Source organism: Corvus brachyrhynchos, unplaced genomic scaffold (assembly GCF_000691975.1).
Source record: "Corvus brachyrhynchos isolate BGI_N302 unplaced genomic scaffold, ASM69197v1 scaffold17, whole genome shotgun sequence".
NCBI classification, from domain to species: Eukaryota; Metazoa; Chordata; class Aves; order Passeriformes; family Corvidae; genus Corvus; species Corvus brachyrhynchos.
The window spans coordinates 3,042,922-3,058,340 of record NW_008240046.1 but is presented as its reverse complement, the minus strand read 5'-3'; the positions used below and the strand labels follow the sequence as shown (position 1 = coordinate 3,058,340).

General features: G+C 36.2%; 1 protein-coding gene across 2 annotated transcripts in view; it reads right to left on the bottom strand.

Annotated features, from left to right (window-relative positions):
- WDR19 (WD repeat domain 19) overlaps positions 1-15,325 on the bottom strand; it is a 39,391-nt gene extending 24,066 nt beyond the window's left edge. The window contains exons 1-17 of one of the 2 annotated variants that reach the window (XM_017744485.1): positions 15,139-15,325; positions 13,973-14,064; positions 13,823-13,888; positions 12,191-12,316; positions 10,400-10,515; positions 9,725-9,840; positions 9,317-9,397; positions 8,845-8,957; positions 7,421-7,594; positions 6,149-6,219; positions 4,833-5,005; positions 4,623-4,737; positions 3,773-3,879; positions 3,238-3,360; positions 1,784-1,933; positions 1,114-1,261; positions 290-494 (exon numbers count right to left, since the gene is read on the bottom strand). In XM_017744485.1, the coding sequence (XP_017599974.1) occupies positions 290-494; positions 1,114-1,261; positions 1,784-1,933; positions 3,238-3,360; positions 3,773-3,879; positions 4,623-4,737; positions 4,833-5,005; positions 6,149-6,219; positions 7,421-7,594; positions 8,845-8,957; positions 9,317-9,397; positions 9,725-9,840; positions 10,400-10,515; positions 12,191-12,303 (1,805 nt within the window). In that variant the 5' untranslated portion in view covers positions 12,304-12,316; positions 13,823-13,888; positions 13,973-14,064; positions 15,139-15,325. The remainder of the gene's footprint in view (positions 1-289; positions 495-1,113; positions 1,262-1,783; positions 1,934-3,237; positions 3,361-3,772; positions 3,880-4,622; positions 4,738-4,832; positions 5,006-6,148; positions 6,220-7,420; positions 7,595-8,844; positions 8,958-9,316; positions 9,398-9,724; positions 9,841-10,399; positions 10,516-12,190; positions 12,317-13,822; positions 13,889-13,972; positions 14,065-15,138) is intronic. The other variant, XM_017744483.1, reaches the window with a different exon arrangement.
- Positions 15,326-15,419: the final 94 nt, after the last annotated feature.

Genomic DNA, 15,419 nt, shown 5'->3' with positions numbered 1-15,419 from the left:
CCCTACTATGGCATTCTTTCCATTATAGTGATTTTGTATTGCTTCATTACAGTGGGAGGAGAGTACACTAGAAGCATTTTCAGCCAGTTTTGGAGGAGCGACTGTCACAAAACCCTGAATAAGTCTTGAAAAAAATTACTTTAGGCTTTTACTCAAAAGTGAAAAAAAAGCCCGAATCACCACTGGGTCACTTATTTTGTTTGGTCTGCCTGGAGAGCTATAGGATATGCTGTATTGAACTATAAGCACAGAAAACAATTTACACAATATAATTAAAATGCAGATGTACCTTTTCAACATTAGAGTCTGAGTAAGCATTTGTCTCAGCACATCAGGTCCAAAGTCTTTCAAATTGCCAAGGAAACTGTGAGTACTTAAATAGATGTTGTTTGTTTTCCCACTTGGAGTCTGACAAGTTAATTCTCCATTATACAACAACAAAGGTTTATGGGAATAGGGGACTTCCGTACCACCTGCCAAAATAATCCTTGATCCTAGATTCAAAGATCAGGAAGAAAAAAAGACATCTTGTAAAAATCCCTACATGGTAAAAAGTATAACAAGCAGCTGAAACCATGTATATTTGGGCACTAATTCAAGGTCTGTAATTCTGGCAATCAACAGCAACTATACAAGCACATATCTTTCAGTAAAGTAAATATACAGAATTTAAAGCTTCTAAACCAGTAAGGTCCTTTTCCAAACGTTTGCAGGTAAGTTTCAACATTTCTCTGTCGCAAATATAGAAATGGCTATGTTTACAACTTTAACATTTTAAGTGAATACAAGTTTTGTGACTCTGATGCAAGTTTTGTCACCCTGATCCTGAGATTTTTCTCATGAATGCTTCAACATAGAATTGAAGCACAATGTGTAACTTTCAAATGAAATATTAATAGCAAGAAGCTTATGGAGTTGTTGAGACCAAAATGCCTTGAAGCCTTACAGAGAAACCTACAAAGTAATTAGTTTTCTATTCATCAGTTGCACTTGAAATCATCTATAGTACTATTTATATTTATATGCATTTTATTTAAGACAAATGAAGATTCAGAACATGTTTTACTTTATTAACTAAAATAGTGAATAACCTTTTCAAAGAGCTTATGGTACCTTGAATGGCATCCTTATGAAAAACATAAGTGTACACTTTATCATCATCAAAAGCAACAAAAACACCTTTATCCATTGGCCAGTTTTCCCACAGGATTCCTTTAATGGTTGGTGAGAAGTCTGGAATCTCATACACTCTATCATTTACCTACATATAATGTAAAAGTAAAATTATTACTAAGTGACTAAGGCAAGAAACAAAATATTCATCCCAGTTGTGATTAAAAATTTTAAAAATAATGTAAGTAGTCCAGAAATAGAAAAATTCTTTTAAGAAAGAGTTTTCTTATAAGCGGTGATTCTGAATACCACGAGTTTAAATTTGAAGTGGAGAAAATACACATTATATAAATTATATTTACTATTCTTTAAAAAAAAGGTATGGTGAGGGGCAGTGAAACTGGCTAGATTATCTGTATTTAAATACACAAGTATATATATTTTTGAAAATTACCGATGAGGAACTTACTATAATGAAATTGTCTTGATCTAGTATGACAAATTTTATTTCCTTACATTACCATTAAGTTATCTTCAAGCCTCCTTGCCAATTTCTTCTATCAGCATACAAGCTGGAGTGACAAAATCTTCGTCATTTTTTATTAAAAACACTATATAGTTGAAAAGCCTACTTGTAAATATATTGTATTGGTATCCCACACTAACTTACTGGACAATAGACAAAGCCATCACTTTTGTCATCTATGAAAGCCATTCTGGTTCCATTGGGATCTGGAAAAACCTTTCTCACGCTGACAGGATGCCGGTATTCATTCACGTATTGCCAGTCTTCAATGTAGAAATAACGAATAACTCCAGTCTAATGAGAAATAATAGAAAATGTTAATAATTACATCAGTAGCGGCGAGCAGAAAACTAACTTGGCTGTAGTGTCTTCCATCTTAGAGTACTGAGTGTTCAAAAAAAGTACTTCCAAGTGGGTTTTTTTGCTTCCTTCTCACACCCTGTTTTGGGTGAGACAGGAAAAATTTTTGGGGGGCAAAGAAAAGATTTGGGAGGTTTGAGGGGTTTTCTGTTAGTTTTGATATTTATCTTCCTCTGCTTTGGGGAGACAAGTGTTTACTGTGCAGTTCTCTAAACAAATGAAATGCCTGTCTCATTGCTGAGAGAAGCTGAACCTTAAAAAAAAGCTGTAAAATTTGCTTCCAAAGAAGAACCACACATTCTTAAAAAGAGAGGTACCTAACTCAGGGAATAAAAACAATCAAACTAATTTGTGATTAAAGGTATATTTTAAAAAACGTGGCTTTCGACATCAATGGTAGAATTTGCACACATCAAATTGACTGGTTGCAAATTTAGTACTTCAAATTTATCAGCACCAGTTTAGGTACTGCAGAGGTGGGAAAGACCTCATCTGTTACAAAACCACTCAAGTTATTAAACCAGTGATAAAACCAGAGATAGTGGTTCTGCCTCTCCTCTGGAAGGTCAATACACCAGTCGATACCACAAAGAGCACAATACTACAGTGCCAAACATGCTCTGTATTCTCAGTGCCAGAAAATATTAAAAGGACAAAAAACTACCCTCATGCATAGAAAAATCTCCAGAAAAATACATAAGCATGTCCACATCCTTCTTCATCTTCTTCTGCCCTCCTTAATTCCTATCCTTGTAGAAACACATTAAAAAAATTCTCTTTGGACAAAGGCTTCAGTAGCAAGTCAAGCCTTTCAGTTATGCTATGACATTTGTATGTATCAGTACCTTTTTGTCCACATTTTTCACATCACCACCTAAATCAACAAATTTGCAAGGCAAGTGGTATGTTTTTTCTTGTATCTGGAAGACATTTTGACTGCTAACCCTCTCACTAATGCAATAGAATTAAATTCTGCTATTAAAATCAGTGTTTCGCAACAAACACTAGTAAAAGCAAAACTTAACCATTCCTGCCGATGCACATCATATAAATTCAACAGGAAAGAAAGCTGGATGCAATTTTGACTGTATTTTCTCAAAGTCCTTGTATAGAAAATAATCCACTGTAAAGATCACAGATGCACTTTTCGTTTTTCTAAAAGCATGAGCAGTAATCCAAATAATTCAGACAGAAATATATTCCATCTAAAAAGATCTTTAAAAAGAAGTAATACTCACATCTGTACCATATATGAGGAAGTCACTAGTTAAAGCATGGCACAAAATTTGGTATTTATCATCATCTGCTGGGAAAAGTCGAGTTTCTCGTTCTTCCTGAGCACCCAAACCCTCACTTTCTATCTAAATATAAAGAACAGAATGAACTGAAAAACTCCACTGTTAACAACAGGGTATCATAGTGTTGCTTGTATCAAACTGTAAGAGAATGAGATGAAAAAAAACTTGCACGTGCATTCCTCAAGAACCCAGCATCTGCTTTTGTCACATTACGAGAGACCTTTAAAATAAAACTTGTTAAATAGCTGATAAGAAAATGTTTTTGTTTACCTGTTCTAGTCTAGGTTGTATTTCTAAGTCTCCAGATACTCAGCTCTAGGATTTTAATTAGCCAGCAAAACTATTCTGATGAATTTTAAATTTTTATCTCCATTAACTGAAGATCATTCGATTTTATTTAATTTTTAAAATTAATTAACTTGTTCAGCTTAGATCAACTCATTAGTTCAACAATCCAAACTGCCAGAGCTCTTACCATATGCAACTGGATTTTACCCTCAAAGAGAGCAGCAGCATAATCGGAATTAAGGCGCATACTTGCTACTGTCCCCAGGTACTCCACATCTTTAAGCTTTTTTACATCTAAAGGATTCAAACAGAAAAGATAAGGTAAAAATATTTTGATTTTGTATAGGTGTTCACTTATCATCTAAATTTGCAGCTGAGTGAGCAGACGTGAAAAACTCCCAACTAAGCAGAGAGGGGACAAGTCACACATAAAGAGACTTTCTTCTTAGCAGCCAGAGAACTGGTTAGAAAGTACAAGAGAAACTTGTACAGAGTTCCTATGCAACTCTGACTAGTATTCTTACAGTTTTAATTAATTTACTGTCACTGAAAAAAGGGGATGCTTAGAAAAACATGAAAGTTTTAAATCCACCATCTAAAATTTGGACACAGCATAACCAATTTTTCCTTATCCCACACAAACAACATGAACATCTGCCAAACTGAGAATTTAAACTCTCTGATCATAGTTCCTAGGTACTATGCCAAACTTAGTACTTTAAGACACAGATATATAATGTCTCAAAAGCCTGAAGTCCTTCATTGATTAACAAGATGATGTGAAAAAAAACAAGTAAGCAACAGCCTACATTTCATGACCAATACCTCAAATGAGAAGTTTTATTTCTATTATTTACAATGCCTTGCCATAACTGCTTCAGCCTGAGAAGAATATTATCCCATCCTAACAGGACCATATGGCAATTCAAGTTTTTATTGTACAACGTGGAATGTCCAGAACTGCTAAACACAATACTGAATTAATAAAATAAGACCAAGTGCTGCATTAGTTTTAAGATAACTAAATTTATGCTTACTATTCTCTCCAAGTGCATAAAACCAAGCCCGATTGTTCATTCCTACAGCCAAATGATAAACACCAATAGCAACAAAACTGGGCTCTACTTCAACAGACACCGTGACTGGTAGCTCCTGTAAGAAAACAAAACAAAATACAATTTTCATCCACTTTTAATACTTACTTTAATTATATCTACATGAAGTTTAAAAGGAAGAGGTTATCATACTCTCTCCACATGATTTGCGATGGTGACTTCAAGAAGAGAAGTGAGGTATGCGATTCGTGTACTGCAAGCATCTCCAAGGATTGGAAGCTTTGTCAAGAAAACATGGAGGGATCCTTTTCGTGTAGATACTGCCAACAGCTGTCCATCATCTGTCCAAGCCATCTGATCTACACCTAAAACATTCACAAGTTTTTGTAAAAAAATATAATCCTTTAACTTCTGTAACCAACAAACACTTACTTTGCTCTACTATAAAAATGGTAGGAATTAATATCTAGAATGTATGTACTAAAGTACTCAAAGATAACAAATTAATGTAATTCCAAGATTAATTAGAATCACTCAGATCAAACACATAATTTCCTAATATAGCATTTTACTGAGAGTGAAGACTTCACAGAATCGCAGAACTGTTTGAGTTGGAAGGGACCTTAAAGGCCATCTAGGTGCAACCCACCTTCCGCTAGACCAAATTACAGATCTGTTACAAAACTGATCAACACTCTTTCTATTCTCAACCTTGACACTTCAGGCAGCACATTCAAAGTGATCCATAATACTGGAAGCAGCTGAGCAGAATTCAGTCTTACTCCCTTTATTGCCAAATTAGTAAGTACTAAATACAGAAATGGCGTTTGTTTTTCAATGTCTGAAAATGCCATTAGAAAAACCATATTCTAACTGACTAATATCAACATTCCAAGGAAAACAGGGCAAGTGTTGTGCTGACAATATCCTAAATTTATTTAAAAAAAGAAATTTTAAAAAGGATGGTTCTTAGAAATAAAAAAATCTGGAGGCAACCAGGAACTTGACAATAAATGAAGCACTTATAAACACCACATGAGGAGATAAGGGTGGAAACTCACTACTCAAGAAAATAGTTTTGTAACACTGTTCTGGAAGCCACAGGCAAAAGTCCTGTACATCAGGATGAAAACAGAGTAAGTATCATATGTTAGTACAAGAGATGTTGAAAAGCACAACAAAAATCATGGAAAGAAGCAGAAACCAGTTAAGTGCATCACTTCAGTAATGTGAATATTCTGTATTACAGATTCAAAACTGCACAACACTAACTGATCAAATATTCTGAGAGCTGTACGTCTCTATACTTTGAATAGCTAAAATATGCTCCCATTTTGCTACAGGTCACCTAATAAATACAAGTTGGGAAAGCAGGAGTTTTTTAAAAATTCTGTATTTACACAGTGTTTCCAACAGCGGTACTTTCACTCGATAAACAGAGACACTGTCAAAATTCCAGTTTACTTAATTAGTAAAAATTTCTATCCCCACGGAGAAAGTTAACATACCTTTGTTTTCATCATCCAAGTTTATTATGGCATACATTTCTCTCATATCTGTCAGATCATGGATTTTAATGCTAAAACAAAAATAAAGAGTCAGTCATTCTCACCCATCTAAATCTCAGTCATCATAAACTGGAAGAAACCCAATCCAATCAAGACAGCTTAATGGAGCAAAAAGTAGAGCACAAATGCAAAATGCCTTCAATTTCCTAAAAAACAACACATTGTTAATCCATCACTGTAAACAGTGTATCACTATACCACAGTACAACAATATTTGCTCAGAGAACTAAAATTTGAGGAAAAGGCACAAATCCAATTAGAAAGAATTCACGGCTGGGAAACACAGACTGTTATTCCCTTTTGATATGTTACAGCATTTTACTTTAAAAACACAATACTGATGGACACATAGGGCTTGAAACACAGATGTAAAAAATACTTTCAATCCTGCTGCATATAAAAGGGACAGAGTGAGAGGTTACTTATGGTGTCATGTCACTCAATGTATATTAATCCACTCAAAGAAATAACCCTTATTGTACAATAGCTCAAGTGCTTGAAGTTGCACCATGTTTTGCTCACAGTTATACCACTCTTGATGTGCAACTGTCATAAATCAGCAGTTGGTCCCACACAGAGCTGAGGACAGAGAGAACAGTTTGACTCCTACTATGACACAGCTCCTCTTTTGCAGAAGAATTCAGATATCACAGAATCAGGGATTAGCAGATGAGGAGCTAAAGGAGCTAATCTATCCTATGCACAAAACATTCTGGAAAAACTCCAGTGTATTTAATTGCTTTTTCCTTAATTCCTTACACTTTCCAACTTTTGTCTAGACTGCAGCTAAGACCAAACACCAGAGAGGAGGATATCAGTTATCAACATACTCAGTACAGATTTAAATTAATTTTTCTCCTGTTGTTAAGCAGATGTTTATGCTCAATCAATAAATCTTAGTAAAGGAATTTGGACTTTTTTGCAGCCAAGCAACATAACAGAAAAAGAATGAATCAAAAAGAATAATTTATACTAAAGTTAATTTCTTTTTTGTTTACAATTAATTATATTAATTACAGCTGCAGAGATTTTTGTCCATAATAGCTTCTCCTAACTCTAGGCAGAGCAGCAGTTCCACAGAGCAATTCATCTTGTCTTTTCTAAACTCACTTCTTTGGGAGCCTTGAAGCCTTAGGAAGCATAGCATGAATGCCCAGTAGCTACAGCTCTGGGAGATGAATTCTATTCTTTATCTATAAAACTACCACTTACCAATTGTCTCCACATGACGCAGCTTTGTTTAAAGACTGTGATATAGCAATGCTACTTAGATTATCCTTATGATTATGAGCTTGAAAGACTTCTTGTCCTATTTCACGAATGTGCGTAGAAATGACTACAAAACACCCTTGTGAGAAACCAATCATAATGTAGCCGTCACCATACCTGTTACAAAAAAGCAACAATTTAGTAAAGAGACCTATTAATGCAATATGCAAAAAGCATTTTTGTTCAGACTGCTGGCATACTGTCAATGCCTCCCAGCAACAGGAAAAATAAACAAATTAGGGGAATTCATATATATCATGTTGAACCATATAACATAAAATAGGTTAAGGGAAAACTACCACAGGTCCTTAAAGCAAAGAACCACGTTTGTGCTCAGACGACTCGTAAGTCATCTTTATTCTCTCCTGCATTCTATAATGCCACTTTATTTTCAGCAGGTTGCACACATGGCAGTGATGCCCAGGAGAAAGATTTCTGGTATGCTTATTTCAATGAAGATGGGAACTTTCATTTCAAGGTTCTGGCCAACGTGGTCCCATCAAAGTCATGGCAAAACAATAATGCCAGTCACTGTGCCCTTATGGGCACCGCAAACACAATGGAAGTACCAAAGCAACAAACTGTATTTGTGAATATTCTGTTTACTTTTCATAGTCAAGTAGAAATAATGAGGTTAAGGCACAAATAGTTCCAGCATGTAAAGATGAATTCAAACAGTATCTCATTAGCTTAATTGCAAAAAAAATCATTGCAATAGAAACAGCCCGGGTATGCCCTGTTACACATGGTCATAAACTAAGAAGCCCATAGCTTTAGGTTTTCTTATGGTTGTAGTGTAAAGGAATGTCAATTCCACGTTGGCTGAACAGGCATTAAAAGACAAGCTGTAGTGATTTAAAGATAGAGAAATAGTACAGCTACTTTTTTGGTACAGATCTGAAACTTCTAGCTTAGGTCTTCTTCACAGGAACATTACCAATGGTATTGCAGCGTAAGGAGGCTGCAAGAACTTTGCACAGCTTCGCAAACCAAAAAACTACCTGAAGGACACAACTCCACCCCTAGCTCTTTCATCAGTTACTCATCCAAACAGAAAACAACCCATAAACCCCTCAGTTTAATCTTCTGTCAAGACAGCAACATATTAGTGTTTGAAGCTGAGCATACCAACAGTGCTTCTGCTGGAAAACACCATTTGTATAGCTACGGAATCATCAAGTAGAACAGTTACAAAATGTAGACTACTTTGTGTTTGGAAAAGAATTACTGAAAAATCTACAATACATCCAAGAAAAATCCAGTCTGAGCAAGGAATAGATGATTTTGTTTCCAGCGTTTATTAGACCTACTTGGAAAATACTCAGCTTCTTAATACTAGAATAATTAATTAAGAAAGTTCTGCTCACCATTTGTAGGTTACAATACTGCCATAAGGCTGCTGAAATTTCAGATCAATTGGGTTATCAGGATCATTCAAATTAAAAAGGAAGAGAGTCCTCTTGCCAACCACTGCACTTACCTGCCAATGAATGAAAAGCAAAATTAACATAAGAAGAATGGCATAACTTCAAAGTAAGGCCCTATATCTTCACTAAAAGATGAGATTTAAGAATTTGAATAATCCTTAAGAATCTCATGGATCTGAATTCTGAATCTGATTCTGAATCAACAGTGGAAGAGATTTTCAGGACATTGCCCTGTGTAAGACAGTGGTTCACAAATCTAAATGCAAGCTCAGCAGAACACACAGCTCAAATTCAAGACTTTCTCCTACAGAAGTCAGCTCCATTTCCTCAGAAGAAAAGGTAGCAGATCACATGGAGTTATCCTGCTAGATTACTCCCACTTGAACTGAAGTATTTTGTAGTGACTTCTTACTGTGCTTTCCCTAGTTGACACTTTTTCATCAGTCTTCATAACAGAGAACTGCATGTCACTGGGATCTGAGCTGACTGAGGTCTGCAAGAAAGAAGTTCAGATTGAGAAATCAACAGTTAATGTAGTACATACTGATGATAAATAATTGCATTATTCCTGCCCTGTACAATTTCACATAAGGACAGAGTTGTTACTGCATTTAGTACCAAAACCAAGAAAAGCATTCGAGAAAATATGACCTCAGTTTGGATCTTAATGACATGTTAGCATAAAATATATGTTAAAAAAGCTTCATGTCCTTGAAAGCACTGGGGTTCAAAAGGCACAAGCTCCCATAGGTCCCAGCTTTCTTGGGAACCAGGAGTATTAATGTACACCTTAAAATCAAATGTGCATTGTAAATACTACCTGTCTTATAGTATCCCCTTCCTGATTGCTTATAGTAATCATTTTGTCTTCACCACCTAAAGCAAGGAGGTTTTCAATACTCCAGCAGCCACAAGTAATCCTCTTAGTGTGTTTACCTGAAAAAGAAATAAACTGATACAAAACAAATCAAACACAAGCCAAAAAAAAATCTGTGATGGAAATATACTCAGTTTGGCTACTCAAACACAGACTGTCAGAATGTGAAACAACCTGTCAAAGCAAGAGCCTTTTTCAAAAAATCTTCTGCTCTCAGATGGAAGTCTTTTGACCTTATACAAAACAGCACAGGCCCTGTTCTTCCATTGCTTTGCATCACATTTCTGGGCTGTGTTATATCCTTAGCATTTATGCCCAGAGGTACTCTAAGCAGGTAAGAAAAAGTAACTTAGCAACATGAACAACAACACAAATCCTTTGCAAGAAAGATAATACAGGTCTCCCACGAGGCAGTAAGGCAGTATTCGGCATTTGCATATATATTTAACTTAGTATACTACAAAAATACTCTGCTGTGTACACCAAACCAGAAGCTGCAAGTTGAGTATGAGCACATTTTTTATCTGCATGTTCATACAGAGAACTGAAAAGGAAACTATGTATATTAACAAAATTCCACTTGCACATGTGCCAGAGTAGTTTCAAACCAATCCATACCAAGAACAGAAATCTTCCGAGAAGTCTGACGGTTATATATGAGTAAGTTTCCTTTTGCTGTTCCAACAGCAAGTAAAGCTCCAACTCGAGACCACAACAAGAAAGACATTGCATCCCTACAACAAAAAAAATTTTACTTTGTTTAATGGAGATTCCTTTCACATGCTCATATATCAAAACATTTTGCGTAAGACATTTTGCATTTGTCTTTAATTTCTATGAGTCACACAGACCAAGGAGAACTTTTAAATTAAGCAAATGTTGTCCACAAATATCAGAATTATTTAAGTATGCATAATAGTAAAAGTAATAAAAATTTGTATGAGGTAATATAACATGACTTGTACAAATGGAAATGTGTCTGCAAACATCAAGAGTCTTTGATGGAATCACTGGTAATTTTCCAGCCGCTTTTTGTATTGTTTTTTTCTACCTCAATAACCCTATGCATTTAGCCCACTCAAAAGTGAGTAGGTCTAGTTCTAGTCAATGTAATAAAGAAGTTAGATAGATCTATTTTAACCTGAAGTTTCAGATACAGCAAGGCCTATTTTGATGTATATTTAAGGCTATACAGATACTACACATAATGTTAAAAAACAAAGAGCCTCTTAAGCAAAAAAAATTTAAACCAAAATTTTCTAATTAGCACAGTCCCTCCCGTCTTTTTAAATTTCAGGGTAGGCATGCAAAAGAATTTGAAAGAAATTTGAGATATTGACATGTGAAATGGCCTCCAATACATATTTGGTTTGTGTATGAGCTGCCTTCCTAATTTTAAAAAGGGGACGATACCAGAAAAGCCTGATTATCACAGCATTTGTGTCTTAGTGCTAACACTGTGATAAAAAAGGATTAGGGACTTCCATTGATATATACTGCTCAAACAGTATATAAGTAAGCAATTTACCTCCAGTATTAGAAAGAAAGATCACAAAGGAACTGCAATTAACTGCAGACTCCATTCTGTTAGGTACCTTCTGTGTTCTTTTTTGCTTGCATACTGGTAGGTTACTCTTCACCCCATAGTATTTGTTTACACATGAAAATGGTACAATATGGTCTATTCATTCACACAATATAACGTCTATAACATGCATCTTAACAAACACAGGACAGAGTTGTTTCCACTCTCCTACAGGAAGAATGTTTATGTTGAATGCGAGAGTTCAGCGGAACAGACTCAAAGAAGCCAAAAGTTTGTTAAACCAAGCTTATTCATTAACCCAATGCTTGATTGTTATGCAGACCCCGGAAGAGTTTAAAGTCTGTGGCCAAATTCAGAAAGGTAAGGCTTTGAACCTTAGCTACTTCCTTCCATCCTAAACCAGTCTACTGTGTGAATAGCATTTTAGCCCCCTTATAAATCTATGCAAAAAAAAAAAATCCTAGCACCACTGATATCACTTCCCTTACTTTTAAGCTCCCTTTAGCTGGTGTGAAAGACTTAGGACAAAGAATAGCCAGTGCAGACACACAAAAAATTCATCCATCCTTATTGCTACCACAAAGTTGAAACATTGAAGAGAAGCTTTCTAGAGACTTTGGCACTGCTGACACTCTAAAAAGAAACAAACGCTCTGTAAAACCCAAAATCCCCATCTACAACAAACACTTCAAAACCAGCAAATCATATAAAAAAGAATTTAGTAACAAATTGCAGCATATTCGTTTAATTAGTATATATATTATGAGGACTCCAATAAAAATATGATCTTGCAATATAGCCTCCACATCAACAAGTGACAGTGGTCCCAGTCTTTAATACACATTAAAAAAAAAATTTCTTACCTCATGCCACTGTCTACTTGGCTTGTTTTGTTTGTGATTGCATCCCACAGAAATATGGTGCTAGATTTGTCTGTGATTATTGCTAAAGTATCTCCATCCTTATCCCAGTCCATAGCAATACAGTTACTGAAGAAAAGAAAAAAAGTCACTAAGAATGTTAAAACGTGTTTGTAGGTGCACAGAAACAGCCAGAACTATGCTGACTATGAGTCCCTATCCTTCCTTTCCCCTCCCATGCAAACCCATGACATATTGCAGATTTATCTCTAAACTAGTTTTATAGGAACCCCACTTTTCCTCAAATCTCATCAAAATGACAGGGGCTGAGAGGAAGGTCATAAAAGGCACTGCTACCTACATTCTAGTACTTGAAATACTGGCACCTTGATTTTCAAGAGACAGTGGAAGTCCTCTGTTAGGTTCTGGTTTGTTAGAGGCTATTCAGACTTGGGATTATTCTTCTGGTAGTACACCTCTGATTCCACACAGTTTTCCTCACTTTGGACAGTTTTCTGGAGAGAATGTGCATTTCTCATACATTGTGCAAAACACTGCACAGAAAGAGCTGGGCCATGGATATTACCAAGTCAAAGAGACTGACACAGCCAGCCCATATTATGACTGATACCTAACCCAAACATCAAGATGTTATGGTCAGTGAAATACAAGTGAGTCTGGTAAAGGAATGAGAATTGCATCTCCTGGTTTGGTGCAAGGTGGCAACTACCATGAACTGCAAAAACTGGATTTCTAGACGTCTTAGGGACCTAAGTGATGCTGGCTCATATTTACCAATAACACAGGGCTATGTAAGTGATGATCAGGAAATTAAAGTTATACTCTTGACTAGAGGTTTCAGTCTCAAAGACTTAGTGGGAGTTTTGCCTTGACTAAGGGCATTATCTTAATCAAAATTAATCAGATAGTTAAAATAAAAATTTCCATGATGACTAAGACCAGTTAAAGTGCTAAGAAGAGATGAGCAGTACACAAATGAACCTACATGAAGTAGTAATGGTACCCAATAAAAATGTATTTATTGAGCAAACCAGTATGAAGACCCAATGTCACACCATTTTTCCTTAGGGAGGTTTCCCCTGGTTTATATCCAGCCTGTTCCTATGGTCTGACTGCCTTTTAAGAAGTTCAATGTATCTTCCGAAGTACATGACTTTTTAAATTTAATCTGAAAAAATCCAACTTGTACACTCCCATACCACTCTTTGATGTGAACCAAAGTGTGATCAGCTGGAAAAAAAATTACTCACTTCAGAAGTATTGTCTCAGCCTAAAGCAACAATGCAAATGCGTACATTTGTGCCACTGATGCAAACAGAAGCACTAAACCAAAAGAGTATCTTTCCTCAGCAAAGCCATAACAAACTGTTAGAAAATCAACAGTAACAAGAATGCAAGGATATATTGTACACAACCTCATTATGATCCTTCTAAATATGATAGGTCTTTTTTTAACATTTTAATGACATACTTTGTCTTCTCTTCCAGGTATGTTCACCAGAGATAGTATATCTTCCTACAAATTTCTCACATTGTCTAAGTATCCTACCAGAAGAGAAGCATTTTTAAAGAAAAAAACAACAACAAAAAATTTAAACCTATCTTAGTACCTACCCTGGTAAGCTGATTTCATTTCTCTTCTGACCATGACGATCAAAAATTTTCACAGCACGATCACCTCTAAAAAAGATTAATATATAGAATAATTCCCTTTCTTTATCAGTAATTTTGATGGACAAATGCAATAAATAGTTGCAGTCTTACCCTGTTACAGCAAGAAAATTTCCTAAAGACTTCTGCCAAGTAAACAGCACAGGGGAACCAGACCAAGCTTTTTCATGCAGACTGAATACTTGCTGGGGGGAAAAGAAAAAGTAGGAAATTATACATCTTAAAACTGTAAGCATATAAAAATACTACAACTTCCTAGCATGCTAGCAACTGAGCACAGTGGGAGTAAAAAACCCCCAAACAATCCAAACACAATTTCTGCATGATTCCAATGCACCAAAGTACCAAAATCCCACCTAAAAGTTCTCTCAATTTGAATGGAATAAATTGACGTTTCTGGTGCTGAGTGTCTGCATAGAGAACTGTGACTCTTTCAAAACTATTATTTTTGCCTCTTAGTTACAAGAATAAAAAAATTGCAGGAGACTCTCCCCTTCTAGTTCAAAGACCACAATGTCAATAGTTGTCTAAATTTAATAGAAAAGTCTAGTTTAGTTTGTAAAAGACAGAAGGCTCAACATTTACTCTTTAAGAGATAGGTAACCTTTTTGTTACTCTGAATTGCTGGGTCTTAAAAGCTAAGATTTCAAAGCAACACACTGTAGAAAGAGATTCTGATTCCCAACTGATAAAATTTCTGAATGTCCTTTTCCTTTCACACTATCCACAGATATTTTTCTGTAACTTGGGTGTAAGATAAAGCCCACAAGTTTGTTTCAAAGCTTGCTATCGTGACTTATATCCCCAACACCTGGTGTCCACCAAATGCCTGTCAGGCTTGCTCAAGTCTGCCACAGGCTCGTATCCCTTCTTTTGGGTCAATGTAAACTGAGGTATTCTTCACACTGAATCTACATTCTACTCACAAGAATGGCAAAAATACAACCACCACATGCCACACTCACAAATTACATCTGACAACTACGTTTGATTTGGAAAAAAAAATTTAATAAAATCTTAGTCCAGAGAAGGGCTACCAAGATGATTTGAGGGATGGAGCACCCCTCCATCTGTGAGGAAAGGCTGAGAGAACTGGGATTGTTCAGCCCGTAGAAGCGAAGCTTTGGCGTGACCTAATTGTGGGCTTTCAGTACCTGAAGGGAAGCTACGAGAAAGATGGAGAGGGACTATTTGTAAGGGCATGCGGTCACAGAACAAGGGGGAACGGCTTCAAACTGAGAGAGTAGGTTTTGATTTACTTATTGAGAGGAAGGTATTTGCTGTGACGGTGGCGAGGCACTGGAACAGGTTTCCCACAGAAGTTGTGAACACCCCATCCGTAGAAGTGTACAAGGCCAGGCTGGATGGAGCCCTGAGCAACCTGGGATAGTGGAAGATGTCCCTGCTCATCGCAGAGGCGTTGGAACTAGATAACCTTTAAGCTGCCTTTCACCCGAAGTCACTCCACGAGAAAGAAAACAAACACGAGAGTGCAGGCAAGCCCACCAGGCCCCCACCGCCGTTTGCTGGAGGCCCTTCC